This window comes from Notothenia rossii, assembly GCF_949606895.1.
Source record: "Notothenia rossii genome assembly, chromosome: 10".
In the NCBI taxonomy this organism is placed as follows: domain Eukaryota; kingdom Metazoa; phylum Chordata; class Actinopteri; order Perciformes; family Nototheniidae; genus Notothenia; species Notothenia rossii.
Window position 1 is genome coordinate 55,577,826 of NC_136908.1, and position 19,863 is coordinate 55,597,688.

Genomic DNA, 19,863 nt, shown 5'->3' on the forward strand with positions numbered 1-19,863 from the left:
CCAAAATCCTAGAGAAGATTGTATACAGTCAACTTCTCGCTTTTCTGGAAGAGCACATGGTACTCAAGGTCTTCCAATCTGGTTTTAAAACCTTGCACAGCACGGAATCAGCTCTTTTAAAAGTTTTGAATGATATCCTTTTAGCAACAGACTCAGGTGAATGCATTATCCTTTTACTCCTTGATCTAACGGCCACTTTTGATACAGTGGACTATGAGATCCTGATGGCTCGTTTGGAGCAGTGGGTGGGCATTAGGGGCAAAGCCCTCGAATGGTTTAGGTCGTATCTGACTGGTAGGACTTTCTGCGTCAGCCTTGGGGACTCTGAGTCCTCGTCTGATCCTCTCCTTTGTGGGGTTCCACAGGGCTCAGTGTTAGGCCCCCTGTTGTTCTCCTTGTATTTGCCCCCTCTTGGGTCCATTCTTAGGAAGCACGGTATCGCTTTCCATTGCTATGCAGACGATTGCCAAATATATGTGCCACTTAAAAAGAACGACTCATATTCAATTAAAACGCTGTTAAACTGCCTTGAAGACATTCAATCCTGGATGTCATGCAACTTTTTTAAATTAAATGATGACAAAACCGAAGTGATGGTTTTTGGTGCCCCTCGGAACACTCCTATAGACCTAGGACCCCTGGGCCACTCCACCAGGCCTACCATCACAAATCTTGGGATAAAGATGGACCCTGAACTCAAGCTTGACAGCCAGATCAAGGCAGTTGTTAAAAACAGCTTCTTCCACCTCAGGCAGCTAGCCAAAATAAAGCCTTTTTTAAATAGTGACCTCTTTGAAACGGTAATCCATGCCTTCGTCACCTCCCGCTTGGATTATTGTAATGCACTATATATGGGGATAAGTGCATCCTCCCTTGCTCGCCTGCAGATGGTGCAAAATGCAGCAGCACGGCTACTAACTGGCACACGCAAATACGAGCACATTTCCCCCATTTTATCTTCGCTCCACTGGCTGCCCGTTCATTTGAGGATTCATTTTAAAACTCTTTTATTTACTTTTAAAGCCCTCAATGGCCTGGCCCCGCCCTACCTCTCTGAGCTGTTACACAGCTACACGTCCACTCGCACTCTCAGGTCAGCTGATCAGTTGCTCCTGAGGGTGCCAAAAACAAAGTCTAAGCGCAGAGGGGACCATGCTTTCTCTGCTGCCGCCCCTAAACTGTGGAACGACCTGCTATTGCTCATCAGACAGGCTCCCACACTCTCTGCTTTTAAATCCCGTCTTAAAACCCACCTCTTCTCCTTAGCATTCGGAAACAAGTAGATTGTTGCTTTTATTTGCTTTCAGTGGTCTATTGTTTTTATTATATGGCTTTTATTTATTTTTTAATTATTACGTTTATTCTGATTTGTTTTCTGTTTGTATTTTGTACTTTAAATGTATTTATATTATGTTGTGTGAGCTTATCTCTCTGTACAGCACTTTGGTCTGAAGGTTTTAAAGTGCTATATAAATAAAGTTGGATTGGATTGGATTCATGAATCACATAAACAACTTCTAAAGTACTCAAAACCACCAAACATTCAATCATTGTCAGGGATTTAACCCTTTAAACACCTGTTTCATTATTTGAATTACTCTAAAAAATGCCTCATTGACTTCCATTCAGACCACATTTTATGATATCTCACTGCATTGCAGTATAAAACCATGCATTTTGTAATGTCAGCATTTCATTTAGAAGAAAAGTAGTGATATTTCATATTTCTACTCTATTCCAACAGATTACACAATTTTCCCACTGTAGGCCTGCATGAAATTCTTACATTTTTGCCGGTTATATTATGGAGCCGTGTGACTACCAGGGGGCCCGAGAGTGCTGTGTGTGTGTGTGAGTATGTATGTGTGTGTGTGTATATGTGTGTGTATATGTGTGTGTGTGTGTGTGTGTGTGTGTGTGTGTGTGTGTGTGTGTGTGTTTGTGTTTGTTTGTGTGTGTGTGTCATTTCCAGCAGCAGACCAGCAGGTCCTGCAGCATGTGACCTGGTGCTCTCTCAGGTGGTAGAACAACTATTTTTAGGCGTGTGCACAACCAGCACACACCTCTCCTCCCTCTCCGTGTGTGTGTCTGTGTGTGTGTGTGTGTGTGTGTGTGTGTGTGTGTGTGTGTGTGTGTGTGTGTGTGTGGGGGGGGGGGGGGGTGTGTGTGTGTGTGTGAGAATCTGTAAGTATGCACGGATCATTTCATGGGTAAAAAAAGGCCACCTTTTGAGGGATGTGTTTGATTTGTCTTTGAAGAGCTGCTTGATTACTCAAAAACAAAAAACAACTGTTAGTGTGTTGTGTTTATGCACCTGGCTGCCAAATATAAACATGCAGTTTGACAAAGGGCTTATTTCATTCGTGAGCAGGGAAGGAGAAAGACCTGGAGCAAAGAGAAGGAACTAAAATGAAGAAGCATTTCGGTGCAGAGGAGACTTCAGAAATAATCTCGTAGCCTTCTTCTGCCAGCGAGCTGCAGGACTCATCTGAAGAAGACACAAGGTTCGAGGGGGGGTCTGACACAGAATGCTCTCTGGAGTCCAGCATTTCTTGGAGTTCCTCTGACCCTTCATCTGAAAGTGGATAGGACACTGAGGGTCTCGTTTTGGCGGCACTCGATGACGTAGTATCCTTGAAATATTGGCTTGAAAGCCAGTTTCCTCGCGATTGAGAAACGGCCACAGACAGCCACAGGCAAGACAGGGGGTGAAGACTTTTCAAAATAAAACATGAAACCAAAGACAGAAAAAGACAAGACAAAACACAACACAGACAGATCGTGACAAATAATGAGATAATTCAAATAATGAAACAGGCATTTAAAGGGTTAAAATCCAGAAGATGATTGAATGTTTGGTAGTTTTGAGTACTTTAGAAGTTGTTTAAGTGATTCATGAAAAAAAAAAAGTAGAAAAAGATATTGATGTATGATGATTTAATAGCAGTTGTTTGGGGCGTGTACATTTTTGCCACGAAGGGGTCGAAAGGTTGAAAATTCGAGGAGGGCACAAGTGTTAAGGCCTATGGAGCTGTGGACCTTCGTGCACATTTCCCATACTACTTTCCTTATTGGATTCTAGAGCTTTTTCTATTTTAAATGAATATTTTAAATGGAAATTCAGTTTTTTGTTATTGAAAGTCATGATTATTTCAATAGCTTTCCTATTATGGGACTCAATAATCGATCCTATTCTGCATTGTGTACTACATTGGATAATTAGGATTGACAGTACATGCATATGTTCAGTACATTTGATAGGAATCCGATTATACATTTTCTATATTCCCTGTTCATGAGTATTATAAAATGTTATAGCTAGTGGACAGATCAGGGCTAAATCCCTTACCTAATTTCAGATAATCTGGATTGAAGGTTTGAAACGGATCTTAAAAATGATTGACACACATCACTGTCTTTAGGCCTTTACTCAGTAGACATCACAAGGTTAATTTCCTTAAAAGAGCCATTATAGGTTTCCCCCATCATGAAACCATGCGTACACAATAATGCGTGCAGGAAGCTCATCCCATTATTACCCTCCTTCTCTAATTGGCTCAATCATCCATTATCAGGACGTACTCAATCTCCTTTTTGTGGGACACCACTGTCCACATATTGATCCTCTCCACACATGAAAGCATTTGCAGCCATGTCATCTCTCCAGGCTGCAGCCATGCAGCATGTTCCCCCAGATTACTGTTCTGTGTTTCAAGCCTGATCAATAATGGAGAAGGAAGGTAAGGACAATGATTGAGTGTTCATAAGAGGGAGTCCACAACATGAGAGACGGGGGTTGTCATGGCCTCGTGAGGACATGTTGTTCGATCTTTAGCCTCGGGAGTTAGGCATTATTTTTGGCATACATCTAGACTCTAAGAATTTGTTAATGTTCTTTTTCTTACATGATAATAAACTCACAGATACAGACCTCATCTTGTGCTTTGGGAAATAGGGATTGAAATGTTCTAGATCAGCGGTTTTCAAAGTGTGAGGCACGCCTCCCCTGGGGGGTGCCAGAGAGCTTCAGGGGAGGCGCAGCGTGAGACACAAAAGAACGAGAAAAAGACGAGTAAAGTGACACTTGCCCACTTGTGGCTGTCTGTGGAGACCTGTTCCCCCACCTCGCCAAAAAGGCTGTAAAAGTGCTCATTCCCTTCACCTTCACCTACTGTACCTGTGTGAGTGCAGGTTTTCCGAATTGACTTTGATCAAAAGCAAGTACCGGTAAAGGCTGCAGCCAGAGTATGATCTGTGTTTATTCCTGTGTGCATCAAAGAGGCAGACTCATTGTTCCCACTAAAGTAGGGGTGAGTGTAATAAGGAGGCAAAGTTGACATTCAGTGTGTTGCCGGGAGCATATAAGGATTTATCCACCATTTTGAAAATGTTAAAAGATATATGTCTTGAGAACACGGCGTGCGGAAATATACAGGTCGTGCTGCAGCTAGATGTGCTCTGTAAGAAGGTGTCGGCGACTGACATGCAAGGAAGAACGGCTGTCCACAGGCTGTTCCAACTTTAACAACTGTATTAACTTCCAGGGTAGTGAATTGAACATGCAATTGTAATTGGGTGTGTGGTATATTTTCATGCACGGACACGCATGTTCCACAACACACAAACTGAACAACACTCAATTTTCCGATCGCTACCAATGTCCTTGCGATCTTGTTATGATAACAAGTGCACGTTACTGATGCAATATGGTTGAGACCATTCGGGCTTATTCTAGAGGGGTGCAAGCAAGTCCAAGTAGTGGGGGAGTTTTATACAATATGTTTAAAACATAAAAATAAAAAGGTTTAAAAAAGTTATTGTTTAATGTTTTAAGGAGGTGACGCTACTCAGCCAATCAAATCGGTGCAGTCAGCACGATAGATTCAAACACACACACACAGAGACACAACAAGAGGAGAGAAACAGTCGGAGTAATTTCAAATGGCGGAAGGTAGACAGCGAAAACGGAGCATTTAATTACATTTTCTCTTACTGGACCTCTTTGAAATGCAATTGAATACCCCTGCATTATAGCAACAACAACAATAATAATAATAATAATAACAGCAATAATAATTGGGAGGGGGGGCGCGGCTGTTCTTATGTTCTCTGAGGGGAGGCTCACCTACCCACACGTTGAAAACCCCTGTTCTAGATCAAATTATTAATCAAATTACAATAACTGGCTTATTCATCATTACAAAAAAATGTGTAATTTGTTTTCCTTATTTCCAAGCACATTGTGTGGGTGTAGCTTCAGTCTGATGAGGTCGCTTTGACTCTGTATCAAAGTGAGGGTCAATATTTGATAGTTTCATTGTCTTATATAACCCTATTTGGTACCACTTTACAATAAGAATACCCTTATAAAGGGTTTACGAATAGTTTGTAATTCATTTGTTAATTACGCTGTGAACACTTTATAAATCCTTAATAAGCTTTTATAAGACATGAGATAAACAGGGCAACTGTAACCGGTTGCTTGCCAAATAGTGAGCCCATTTATCTGTACTGCTAAGCCTTATTATAAATGGTAGTAACTCATTAATACATGGGAATGGGTTTTACACTATACAACAAGGCTCCCTTTTGGCAACTATACATTTTAGTAACTCGTAAATAAATGGTCATAAAGAGATGCCAAGAAACATCAAGATGGAAGGGGGGGAATCAACTCTGTGAACAACAGATACCAAGGATGTTGGCTGATGAAGAAGACGAAGTAAGCTACGTAGCCAATATAAGGCTTAGTCATCTTGCCAAATAGTGAGCCTGTGTTGATGTATGAAAACTATTTGAGAACTGGTTTATAAATGTTTCTTAATGATTAATAAAGTGTTTACAACCTAATTAATAACCTAATTATAAGCCCTTTATGAATCCTTTATAAGGGTAGTCTTATTGTAAAGCGGTACCCAATATTTAACTAAATGTATTTTGGTTGTGGGTGGATAATAAAATACATTTGGACATTTTAATTTAGGGATTTCAAATACTGTGATAGGCTATTTATAACCACCTTTTAAATATGTTATGGGACAAACGAGTACACAAATAATCAGAAAGTGTATCCCCATATTGGCCAAAAATGAAAGTAGGTACAATTATTCTGTATATCTCCTAGAATTCTAGAATTAATCCCACGTTTTTTATATCTTTTGTCAAACCAAGTGGCTAGAATATAACTGAAATGCCTTCTCTACTCAGTTCTTTTGTCAACAGACATGTGTATGTTTAGAAAAATGTCTCAGCTGTATAGAGATGTTATTTAATAATTAATGTAGACCTTTTGGACTTTCAATGTGTGTGACTGTATGCAGAATCGGTAATACCAGAGTAAGACCTGCAGGGGGCAGCCATGTTCCTAATAGTCAGCCTGCTGCACAACAGGTGAAACACAAGATGAAGCCAAGATGAAATCTGTCATCGTTAAGAATCTAAGCTATATTTATAAACACACACTATGATTGCATACCGTTATATATATCGATCTATATAAGTATGCAATTTAGATTGTGATTGTACTCAAATACAAAAACAATACCATTGTTTGCATTAAGCCATGCATCCTGATGATCATCTAGTAGCCTAAACAAAAGTATTGCTTTGTATTTGGAGTATATAACGTCCAAGACTTCATTTAATTGCAGCAAGCTTAGCCTAATTGTCGCCATAAGCGATCCACTCAAGCATCATGCTTTCAAAACAATATTTATTTGCGTCATGCCGACGCTGGTGGTGACGATCTGCTCCACTACACTCCTCCTATCTCACCTTTCCTCCCCACTCTTCTCCAACTCTCCCATCAGGACCACGGGATGCGACGCACGAACACACACCCGGCTGGAGAACAACTTTACCCAGCAGTTATAGCCTACCTGGTGGTTGTGGATAACTAACGCTGTGGTAACTCCAAACTGAGGGGGGTGGGGTGGGTTAAATTAGTTTTCATTTCTTTTTTGCATCAAATACAACTCAGCAGCCCTGTCCTGTGCTGTGTTGTGTTTCCCATATGTCGCGAAAGCAGTCCGACCATGACTACAATCTGCGTAGTATGAGCAACCGGATGGGCGAGCGGTGGAAGAAAGTGAGCGACGGAGGGGAGCGGAGTCTCATCAAGGCTCCGTCCAGCGCCAGCCTCAGCAGCCAGGGCGCCTCCTCCGCCGCGGCTCCCCCCGCCGGTCCTCCCGCCGGAGCTCCCGCCTTGCCTCCTTCTTCCACCGGGGACCTGGAGAGGGCTGCCCGCAAGCAGTTCACCCAGGATGTCACGCCGGGTTTCGTCTACCTCCTGGCCGCGTTCTCCGCCCTGGGGGGCTTCATGTTCGGCTACGACACCGGGGTGATCTCCGGAGCCATGTTGCTGCTGAAGCGGGAGATGGAGCTGAGCGCCCTGTGGCAGGAGCTGCTCATATCGAGTACTGTGGCCGCGGCCGCCCTATCTGCGCTGCTGGGGGGCTTCCTGAACGGGCTCTTCGGGCGCAGGGTGTGCATCCTGCTGGCCAGCTTCTTCTTCGCCGTCGGGGGGATCGTGCTGAGCACCGCCCCAGGCAAGGAGGTCCTGCTGGCGGGGAGGCTGATCGTCGGAGTGGGGCTTGGTAAGACACGTGTTCGACTCGTTAATGCTTGTTTGAACATTTTCTCCCAATTTGGAAACAACTTTAAAGCAGTTCAACTCCCTGGGGTCATTTTAATTCATACAGATACATAAGCAATGTCACAAGTTGCTCCTAATTAGAAAGCAATGGCGAAGTCCCGCCCATCCGACCCATGGGACCTTATTTCGGAAAAATTAGGCCTATTTGAAGTCAATGGGGAGAGAAAACTTATCTTTAGATCCCGTTTGAATTGTGCCACGAATTGCACATATGTCAATCTTAAAAAATAATTTCCATGTCAAAAAAGTCACAGTTTGTCCTAAAACTGTTGAAATACAAAATGAAAAAAACAAATGCCAGAATCCCGGTCCCGCATGCTGGCTCTTACGGAACTAACTCCCCATGTGTGTATGTACTCTCAACATGCCCAGACTTGTAGTGATTTTCACCTCGTTTAATACTTTTCACCTCATTCTGAAAGAAAGAAGTGAAATGTGCCAACGTGACGGCCTTCTTGGTGTGTGGAGCGAGACAGGAGATGTACATTGAGCGGTTTCACGTAGAAAAAGTGTTACTTCACAGTTTTAGGAAAAAAAAATGTTACTTGCAAAATTATCTTTTAAATTGACAAACATCATATGTGTGATTTGTGGCACAATTCAAACGGAATCGAAAGATAATCTTTCCCTGTCCATTGATTTCAATACATACTTTTTCCAAAATAAAGTCCCATGGAGCTCCCCCGGAAAGGGAGGGACTTCGCCTCTCTATATAAAACACTGATCCTCAAGTGATACTTTATGGATTTCTGCATTCACATTCCCCCTGCACTTGTTTTCCATCAGAAAGTTCAAAGGTCAGAATCATCTTAAGTGCACCTTAAGGTCACATGTGGTAAAGAATAAAATTCCCCCCCCACATGTAATGGGTTTGGTTTGTCTTCCTTCCTCAGGCCTGATATTTGCAATTACTCACAGCTTGTAATTACCCTGCGTGGCCCTCTGCTGGCTCCGGCTGCATGCCACTCGCTGTGAGACTTGCTTTCCTTATTATCATCATCTTCATTAAGAGTATTATTAGATTTAGTGGGGGACCATGAAGTGATTAGAGAAAACAAACTAAATGAGGAATAAGAAGCAGATATCATCCCAGCACGAAAAGGAAACCAAGATTGACCGTAAAGCACATAGACGACTTTGAGGTTGCTGAAACTGATGTCAGAGTTACATGATCTGATTGGCCCCATGCCTTCTTCCTGCCTCATGAACACACTTTTGCACATTCCCTTTCTACTCTGCATGAATTTTTTCACTCTCTTGAATCATCTCTTCCGCTCTGCATGCTTTTACATGCAACGCGCCTTCTGATCAGAATTCAATGTACCCCAAATTATTTACAGTGGCTGCTGTTAGTCATGAGTCACATCCTCTGTGCAAAGGGCTGTTAAAACTGGTTTTGCAGGATGAGTGCCACATTGATGGCACTCGTCTGCCACCTCCTCTGAGAGTAGTAAGCGCTCTCCTCAGTGATACGTGGAGGAATGGCAGTCCATTTTCCTTTCACAGTCAGCAACTAGGAAACAGGAGGCTTAATTCTTTAATAAACATCCCTGACCAACACTAACAACTCTGGGTTTAGTTCCTCTACAAACTAAATCCCTTTAATATTGATCAAGATTTGCCTTCAGATCCCTGTTGGTACAATTCTTCTTGTTATAAATGGCTATTTTTTGTATTCTTGTTGAGTGGTTTATACATTTATCTGGAAAGTGAAGATGATGAATGACTCTTTTTCAATCCAGTGAAAGGTGTGAAGGCATCACAGCTGGATACATGGCTTGGAAAAGCAAGAGATAGTGATTCAAAGTGAAATACTAGGAACATTTCAGATAATAATTGTTCAATGCATATTGGATGCACTGTAGTTTTTCATTTAGCTATAAAATACTTTTAAAGTAGGAAGGCAGGGATAATACAGTGAAGTTTGTTTTGACTTTAGGCACTTCAGTGGATTGACAGGAAGTGCTGATATGAAAAACTCAACTCGGGTGCAATGAAAAGGAAACTAAATTAAAGCTTCATGTTTAGGATGATGGATTATACAGGTACATTTTAAACTACAAGTTAGTGAAAAATGCGTCAATCACTGGCCAGAATGATGCAAATCAGAGAGTGATAAGGCGAATATTTGAATATTTGCCTTATTTGAAAATTTCATATTTGTGAAAATATCTTTAGATGTTTGGAAATCAGCCTTTCTTTTTTACTAAGACAGCTTTAAAGCATTTTCACTGTAATTTATTTGTTTGTGAAAACTCTTAAATAATGTCCCCCAGGGCTCTGAAGGTCTGATATATAACCTTGTGGCTGTCATCAGTGTTATTTCGGTGTTGGCTTCTAGAGAATGAATATTACAGAGTTTAGTGTTTCCCCTAGGATGGAGTCATAGCAGTGGTGCTAAGGCACGTGGGCCCAGCATAATGTGAGCGCAATGCGAAGTGCGCCCCGCCAATTTGTTTCTATGTTTCTGCCAGCACAAGAAAGGCTCTTGAGGCCTAGTACCAGGGCCGGTTTTAGCCAATTTGCTGCCCTAGGCGAGATTTTATATATAAAGAATAAATGAAAAATCTATACAAAAGACAAATACACTACAAAAACAGAAACGTATTGACATAGGTAATATATGTCAAAATGGCTTCAAATGTATTCAGTATTGTATGAACATGTTTGAATTGCGGGGTGGACGTCACATCCTCTAGGGAGGTCCGGGGCAATGTCCCCCCGGGAAGTTTTTTTTGAACATTTTAAAGTAAAATGCTTCAATCTGGTGCACTTTGAGCACACAATTACTAGAGACCTGATCTAGGGGGTACAACTCTAAAAAACCCATATGAAAAAGATCGGTTTACATTTTAATAATCAAATAAGCATATGAACATAACCAATAACCTACCATAACCAATAACAAATAAATGTAACTTATTTTATGCCTATGCCAAAAATCGGCCCTGCCTAGTACATACAGTGGCAATATCTCAACATTTAGCAAAAATACACCTTTATTGAACATACAGAAACACAAATACTACAAATCCACATAACAAACAATCAAAAATGAAAAAGGGTCGCCACTTATTATTATTAATTTTTTTTTAAAGGAAAAAAAACATTTTTTTATTTTTTTTTGGGTACCTGGCTGGTGCCCTCTAGCAGCGGCGCGCATATTTGTATATAGGGGAAACACTGGAGAGCCTTTGTGAAAACTGGGTCTAAGAGTTTTGAAAGACATTGCCTTTTGGGCACTATACAGATGCATTATGGGAGTTGTTAAGTCCACCTGTTGCATGTATGCATGAATTTCAATATAAGACCTTGATACCAGCATTGCTTCCAAATGTTGCCGTGTCACCACTAGCATTTCAGTGAAAAATCTCCTTGTAGTGTAACAAATATTGACTTCATAGATCATCATTGTGAAAGAGAAAACTATAAAACTGCTGCCACGTCACCTTGAGCTGCAAACAGGTCAATTAGGACTGCTTCTATGATGCTTTTTGATTCATGAAGGTGTACATATATTTGTCAAACTTTCCTCTAGTCAAGAAAATAAATACAAAATCAGTGACGTCATCACAATAGGAAGTAGGAGAAACACCACTTGCCATATTGAGTCGGCATCCTAACAAGGAAGTCAACTGGGAAGCTAGAAACCTTATTTGGCCGGGCGGGCAATGCTCATTGGATTGAATCGAATCCATCCTTGTTGTCCCGTATCCATGGTTGCATTCCTTCACAAAACAAGACACATAGACAGAGAACATTACTTGATACTTGACACTTCATAATATTTATAATAATATTATTATATATATAATCATTTAGGTTTTTATTAAGGAATGTAATGTAACGCAAACCATTAACAGTGTAATTTATTTTTAGGGATGTGAGTAATATTGCTGCTTTTCTCAATTTCATTCCATTGTAAGTTATATATATATATATTTTTTGTAATTTTGGATGGAGAAGATTAGGGCAATGAAGATGTCAACTGTGCTCTGGATGATGTTCAGAGCATTTTCATAACTTTCTAACTACAAAAGAGAAATTCAAAAGATGAATTGAATATACAAACTAACTAAATTCATGTAAGTTACAAATGCCTCAAATCTTTCTTATTTAATTCCTAAGAAATGCTCATGTTCTCTGGATGGTTGGATCTTGTTCTGCCCTCTTTAGAATATTTGCAAACCTGTTGCTGGTGGGAATGAATAGTGATGTTTTATTAACACTGGCTTTCTGAAAACCTAGTTAATGGACAGCCATCAACCAATAGATTTTTGTATGGAAATGGTGGCTCATCAACAGCCAGTTTTAATTTGAAAAACCAGCCCATTATGGCAGATAAAAGTGTCATCAACACAACAATTGTGGCAGTAATTCCATTTGAATGTTTGTGTTTGTTTAGAGCCACCAATATTGAAAGTTATGGGGGAAGGTAATGCAGATAATGAAGCAGCTACACACTTCATTTACATACACAGAATGTGATTGCTAATATGTGGAAGAAACTAATCACCCGGGTCATATCAGCTTTTATATTCTAAGTATTCCCTCCCCTCCCGTTTTCCATACAATCATCTTCATTACACCAGCATGCACTAGCCGACCAGGATAGTTAATGAAACACATTCTGGCACCACTATTAGCCTCTGGGGATAGTAATAAGGCAACATTTTTCACCACAGCCAATTATTCTGGGCGAGCCCGTCACCTGTACACTCACACGCGACCTGGTTAGCATTTCTGAACTGGACTCGCCAAAAAGGTCATTGTAGCCGTTTGTCAAAACAGGAAAGGCCGCCAAGCCCTGATCCTCTGTATTTCTCCCCAGCCTCTGCTCCAGCCCGTTATTGTGATCTGACCTTTGCCGGAGCAGAGGAACTGTTGTGGGATACGAGCCAATGCTAGTCTGAGCGCATGCTATTGAATCGGAACGTTGGAAAATGCCAAGTTTTTTTATGATTCCTTGTCAATCCTATCAAATTAAGAGGTTTTGTTGCATAAACAAGATAATTGCTGAAATTTTTTTCTATTTGAGGAGAACTATCCTCTTGGTAACTATATTCGGTGTATAAGGGGAGTTGTTTTATCATTTAGAGGACATTTTAAGCTTGTTTCAGGTGCGGATTTGTACTTTGTGTCTCTACTGTGACATGTTTCCATGCTTTAATGTTCAAAAAGGTCTTTATTTGTCTCATACTGCCTGTGCTGCAGCACGTCTTTTCACCCTCTGTCTGAAACCAGAGCCCAGTCTACTCTGATTGGTTAGCTAGCCGGCTCAATTGTGATAGGTCAACTGCTTAGGATGGCATGCCCCTTAGCACGTACAATGAATTGGAGCTCTAGCCAATATTGGCTTTCTGGTGTTGCTTTAATTAAAAAAAGTTTTTTACATTCTGAAAGTCTTGGCAGTTTTTTTTAGTGTCTTTAAATGCTGGTTGAGTGTGGATGAAAGACTAAAAAGCATATTAGCTGTAGTCCTTAAACACTATATTCTTTCAGTGCTCTCTGCGTGGCCATGGTTAGATTTAAAAGGTTGAAAAGAGACATGAAATGTTTTTCTTAATAGGAAGCTGCTGTGATGCCTACAGCCTTAGTTAGTCATAATCCATTCCCTCACACAAATGCACAAACACGAGCACACACCCTCACAGTTTGTGTACAATCATGTTTTCTGAATAATTATCTAGCAGTTGCTAATGCTGATTTGTCCTGTCCTTGGAGAGACAGGAGATAAAAGGTCTGCACAGAAATAGCACAATCAATTACATTGTGATATCATTTCATTCTACCTGGAGGTTTGATAATTAATTGGTTGGTTTATATAATTAAGTCACAATTCTCATTCTAGCTAGGTGGAAACTAAGTGTAGACTTATGCAGGAGTTTGTTTATGCTCTTATTATTTTTGTAAATCCCTTCACAAACATTTTTGATTTTTTGTTCCTAAGTGGTTTCATATATGAACATGGAGAATTTCATATGACTAATCTCCTAGGTGAAGTTACATCATAAAAGCCTTAGAACTTGATAATTTGGCTTTGCATAAACAAACATGTATTGGCTAAATCCAATGTGCACACTTTACCGAAAAGGCACAACCTCTCCTGCTTTTAAAACTGAATGTAGTCACCACTCACACCACTTACCCATTTGAAAGTCTACAGAAGCTCTATCTAGGGGGAGGGGTTCTCTTTTTCCCCACATTTACAAGGATGATCCATTAGCCTTTAATTAGCTTCCTGCATCACAACCAGCTACTTAGTACCAGAAAATGTCCTGGCTGTCTCTGCGCTGCATCACAGTGATGTAGGGGTCTAGTGAAGTATCTCCCTCGCACTCTGATCAAGTGAGCCAGTCTTGAGCTTTGTTCTTGGTGCCTCGAGGCTTCCTTCACAAGACTAGACATACTCTTTGTTTAACTGTGCCGTGCCGCTGTAAGCCTGACCAGACGATGACTCTATGAGGGTGTGTGTTTGTGTGGAGAAGGTAGTGCTGGGAGCTGTCCCTGGTGCTGAAAGTAGAGCTCATTAACCAGAAAGGGAACACACTGCAAATGTGTTTGTTAGGAAAGAAGCCCAGGCTTTGGTTGAGATAATATTGTTTGTTCTGAGTTACTGCAGAGAACTTAAGAGGAATATGAATATTTGAGATGGCTTCACTTGTTATAGAATAATGTCACTTGACTCTAGTTATGTCCTCCTAATATATTATACAATTGTACTGATATGAGCAGCTCAAATAGTCTACTTCCTATTTCTAAGCTCCCACTATACAGGTCTTAATGCATCCAGGCATGCATATTTTATCCCTAATAAAGCTACAAACAACAAGTATGTGTGGAAATTGGCAAGAGGAAAAGCTAATTAACATTTTAGTTTTTAGCTGTTAGTAGCCACTGAAAAGAGGTTCATTTAGTTTTTATAGTGAGTTTAAGCTCTATTCAGAAGAAACTTTTGGGGCGAAGGTCAATTATAAAGGCTTCATAATAGGTTACAAGACTACATTTTGTGTGAAAAAGTTGAATAATTACAGTTGTGTACAGATGTTTTCACAACAATCAGTATGCAAAGGCCAGTCACATTGTGTACAGTATGTTGAAATACATTGGATTTTTTGTTTTCTTTTTATTATGGTATATATATTATATTTTTTCACCGGGTTTAGTTTCAACAACTACATTTCTGGTTTTGTGACATACCAAATTTGACCTAATAACAAAAAAGTGTCCCCTATTGTTCGATTTAAAGCAGGATACCAGTTCAAAAGAAGGGAAAATAATGGAATCTTCCATTATGCAACATCAAAGAACAAAGAAGACATCAACTACAAATCAAATTATAGCATAAGCAGCTTAGAAACAATTACATTCTGCATTTTCAAAGCCAGTGCAAGATAAAAGAGTGTGAAGCTTGGCTTACGGTCGAAAACACTTAATTCCGGTGGGTCAATCAATAAACTAGAGTAAAAGTGTGGAGTATTTGACCTTTTTACTGGCCTGTAATGGTATTAGCTTTAATGGGCCCAAACATATTTTCCCTGTGACCACCTGCAGAAGGATGTGTAATGGAAAAGATCAATTTCTCAGTCAATACAACAACATCAGCTGTAGTATCTATCTCACTCACGGCATATGGGCTGTGTGGCAGACAAGCTGGTGACACATATGGCTGAGCAATATAAAACAAGGGAACATGGAGGCAAACTAAAGAGGTCTGACAGTATGAGGTGAATACAGATAGAGGCATTACAGCGGAAGAGGACTTTAGGACTTGTTTGTGTTAAGTGTCTCTGTGTGCATCTGCATAATGTCATCATACGTGTTGTGACTCCAGTTGCGAGGCCACTGCGTCGTGTCCATACAAATCTAGTACACTCGAGTGCATTTATTACTAAAATTAGTCGTTTTTTAAGTCCAACATCTAGAGTAAGGGAGATTGTGTATTTCCTGTGTTTGTCTTTTAGCAGGATCTCTCAGAAGCTTATGAATGGATTTCCATGAAAGTGGCTTGGTGCCAAAGAGCAGTTGATTTGATTTCAGTGGTGATCTGGATCTCGCATTTCCGCTCTCAGATCATTATCGTGTTTTTTTTTGGCATACCTAAGATAAAGACTAGACTTCAAATCCTTTGGGTCTGTTGCACGGTCAATGAAATCGATTTGGAGACGCAAGAGACGAGTGATATATGTTTTAAGAGCAGGGTAGAGAGGTGAAATGCGGTAAGCTTTCAACCATTACTTTTAACTTTCTTCAGAGGATACTGTGGGTTAAGAAGTGTCTTTCTTTTGGTTTATTTTTTTGATGTTGTGCACAAAAAACACAACTGTAAAAAAAAAAGAAGAAGAAGAAGAAATCCTCGTTGCTCCCAGTTATTGATTTCCTTTCCCAGAGATGCCACAGTGTGGTGCCCGCTCGGAAACTGGTTTCCCAGCAAGTGGTTGCCATAGCAACAGGTAGCCACGTAGTCATGGTGGCCGTCGTAGGAAGGGTGGTGGCAGTAAGGGAGGGAAAGGGAGGGAGAGGTGAGGATGGGGGGTTGTCAGTGTCAGACTATTAATAGATCTTATTGGGAGCCAGCTGCAGAAAGCAGCGGTCTCAGGGCACCTTGCCAGATGCATCTTATGTACACACACCATTTGTTCTGTTTGTGTGTGTGTGTGTGTGTGTGTGTGTGTGTGTGTGTGTGTGTGTGTGTGTGTGTGTGTGTGTGTGTGTGTGTGTGTGTGTTTGTGTGTGTGTGTGTGAACAAAATTGATGTTTTCCAGATGAGAGTAATGCAGAGTCAATAACTGAGATGGAATGTAGTATTTGTTTTACAACACTTCGACATGGCGTCAATTGTTGTTGTTGTTGATGTCAGGGTCATAGGTCAAAGCAGGGCTGTCAACATTTGAGTTCAGCTTGGAGTAAGATTTTTTTGGTGAAAAAAGGGTTTCCCATTAATGTACCAGGCGCTACAGTGGAATACGCACATACACAGTGTCCCCGCGAGTCTTACAATGAAGGCTCGATAATCAGCTCACAGCATATAAAATGGCATATAGCTGTAAGCCGTGTGTTATTTTATAAGTGTGGGGGGGGGGGGGGGTCCTCACCTCCTCTGGGCATGCTCCCCCGGGAAGATTTTTTTTAAAATATTGAAGTTAAATACATCAACCTGGTGCATTTTGAGAGCAACATTAAGAGATCTATGGATACGTCTCTCAACAGAACTGTAAACAGATTTTCTTTTTCTTTATGGATATTTTACAAATCACTCACCTTTTAAACTGTATTCTTGTTTTACTGTCATATATTATTTCATAACTGTTTTGCATTTATTCTCATAAATGGTGACCAAAACGTTTGAGACCCACTGAGATAACTAGACTAAAGTTAACTATCTAAACACTCAAGAGAGTCCCTTACCTCACTGAGCTGTAGTTATCTCGTCTGACAGGACAGAGCTCTCCCCAGGGTCGGCCGCCGGCGTCATGGGGGGTCATTCGCGGGCCATTCCCCCCCAAATGAGTCACTGTGACCCCCCTAATGCAGGGTGGCCAAGCCTTGCCACTTTGCCGTTTTTTAAATGTTTTAAATCATATAAGTGAAAACATTTCCACTAAAGTTTGTTTGTGTGAATTACATCAGAAATAAATAATACAAATATAAAACACAGCCTGAGGTGTGCTCACTGCTGCTCTCTGATTGGTGTGTTGCTTGACCAATGACCCCCAACCTTTGTTTTGTTATCATTACGTGGCTGTGTGTTTAGATGAAAGCCCAGTGGCGATCTGTTCATCTGTTAAACTGATTATTATACAGTAAAGCAATCGAAAATAATACGATATACAGTACAGTACAGTACAAGTAGCCTACTTCTGGGTCTCTGCGTTTCATTCAAGCTCGGCTCTGTGTGTGTGTGGCACGAGCGCATTTTGTGAGTGCGCGAGCGGTAACGTGGAATGTTGTTGTTAGCATCTGGTTAGCTAGCTATGCTAACGGATATAAAGAGCTGTTTCTACACCAAGGTGGAGGAGAGTCCTCTCCTGTCAGATTGAGAGGCTCTTATAACGTCAGCTCAGTGAGGTAAGGACTCTCTCATTGTTTAGATAGTTAACTTTAGTGTAGGTTAACTTATCTCATTGGGTCTCAAACGGTTTGTTCACCATTCATGTAAACAACTATTTGCGAGGAATACCTTTACACATGCTAACCTTTCCAAATCCAAAAGAGGTAGGTTTGCGCGCTGCAAATGTGCACGCCCAAATTAGGTAATCAGAAGAAATTGAACCCCAGTAATTACATGTATAAACCATGTATTTAACATATATTGCATAATTTTATGCTGTTTGGTAAACAGTGACATCAACAACATGTTTGGTCTGTAAAATGCCCGAAAAGTAAAAGAATGGGAGATAAATATCCCAAAGTCTCCACATTTAATGATATTTTTAATGTGTTTCTGGTCCTCTTTCAGTTGAGACAGTGTAGATGAAGGATGTGTCAGGATGTAGAACTCTTGTGTGAACATTGGATAAAGCCAGGTTCATATTCTTGTTTCATGTTGTTGACATATTAGTCAAAGGTTTACACAGAGCAAAATATCTTTGTTTTGTGACATAAATCAGAAAAATACTGCATTAAAAAAGTCATTTCCTGCATTTTCTACTGATAAAGTGTGATATAGATAATGTAGGCCTACAGGCTTTCAGATTGCTGTAGTTCACTAAACAGAGACATTAAAGACATGTTTGGTGTTGAAAATGTCAGAAAAAGTGAAAGAATGGGAGATAAATATCCCAAAATCTCGAAATTGTATTATATTTTTTGTGTGTTTGTTTGTGGTCCTCTTTCAGTGGAGACACTGTAGGTGAAGGATGCTTCAGGAAAAGACCAAACACTGGATGTCTTTCAGTCGCCAACATGTGTTTTCGAGACACTGATATTAACGGGGAAACCCTGCAACTCAAATGCCTCGTCTCTGTTCTCATTTGGGAGTGATTACCCATCAGCCCCGGGGGTAACGCTGCCCTTCCTCTGCAAGTTGTTTCTCTTTCAGAAACACAGAGGACTGTTTGTATGATGGGATCACAGACACGCTGCAAACGGTGTCCGCCAAAAGTCGAGTCCAGTGTCTATGTAGTGTCATTTTTATTTGTCATAGTTTAGGAAGATTGAAAATCGGTAGGGAAAGTCAGCTAAGTCGGTAGGCGGTAGAAACATGTCAAAAGCGGTAGACTACCGCCCAAATCGGTAGGGTTGGCAGGTATGCCTTTATATGATCATTATAGTTATTAAAGAATAAGAGAATAAATGAAAAACGGGTATGAAATACTATAGGACAGTAACACAAGAATACATTTTAAAAGGGGAGTGATTAGTAAAATATCCATAAAGAAAAAGTAAATCTGTTTACAGTTCTGTGTCATATGGATGCTGAGAGTTGTAGGCTATCCATAGATCTTTTCATTTTGCTCTCAAAATGCACCAGATTGATGCTTTTAACTTCAATATTTAAAAAAATTATCTTCCCGGGGGAGCATGTCCCCAGACCCTCCTCGAGGAGGTTAGGTGCACCCCCACCTAAAACATGTTCACATGGATAGGATACTAAATACATTTGCACACTTTTTGTATGGTGGCTTATGTCCATATGTTTCTATTTTGGTGGTCGTGCCACAACCGACCGTGCATGTATGCACAAGTCATAGGTGCGCTATACAATAGCACTACACCCCTGCAATGTGTGTGAAAGACAACAGACTTTACAGCATGTTTTTTGAAGTTGGTGTTTGTGTGTTGGTTGTTGACGGCAGAGTGTGCCCCCTAGGGGTGTAACGGTACACGTACCCGTACCGAAATTATTCGGTACGGGCCCTTCGGTTCGGTACACGTGTGAATATAACGTTAAACGTAAAAGATTGAGAATGTGAACAACTTTTTGGAAGTAATCTCAGGTGCTGCGCCGCAGCATTCAGAGTAATTTGCTCACATCGGGTTCAACGCGTCAGAGCGAGCAAGTCATTTCATTGGACGAGAGGCATACTATGAGAGCTGGTCACAGGGATGCGTTCAAATGTAGTCAGTAATTTGAGGAACTGTCGAAATGGCGAACGCAGATACAGTTGAGCTCGAAAATCCTCCAGCATCATTGAAGTCTCCGGTTTGGGAACATTTTGGTTTCGCAGTTACGTACAAGGATGACGGACAAAGACAGGTGGACCGAA

The 19,863-nt window shown here is 40.7% G+C and overlaps 2 protein-coding genes across 3 annotated transcripts in view; one reads left to right on the forward strand and one right to left on the reverse strand.

The window, feature by feature from the left end:
- LOC307022793 (mucin-19) overlaps positions 1–6,902 on the reverse strand; it is a gene marked incomplete at its 3' end in the record, with an annotated part of 22,130 nt that extends 15,228 nt beyond the window's left edge. The window contains exon 1 of the mRNA XM_079655685.1: positions 6,775–6,902. The remainder of the gene's footprint in view (positions 1–6,774) is intronic.
- LOC307021375 (proton myo-inositol cotransporter-like) overlaps positions 6,858–19,863 on the forward strand; it is a 74,957-nt gene continuing 61,951 nt past the window's right edge. Inside the window, exons 1-2 of one of the 2 annotated variants that reach the window (XM_079653423.1) lie at positions 6,889–6,906; positions 6,983–7,595. In XM_079653423.1, coding sequence (XP_079509549.1) covers positions 7,013–7,595 — 583 coding nt within the window. In that variant the 5' untranslated portion in view covers positions 6,889–6,906; positions 6,983–7,012. Of the gene's footprint in view, positions 7,596–19,863 lie in introns of both variants that reach the window. The other variant, XM_079653422.1, reaches the window with a different exon arrangement.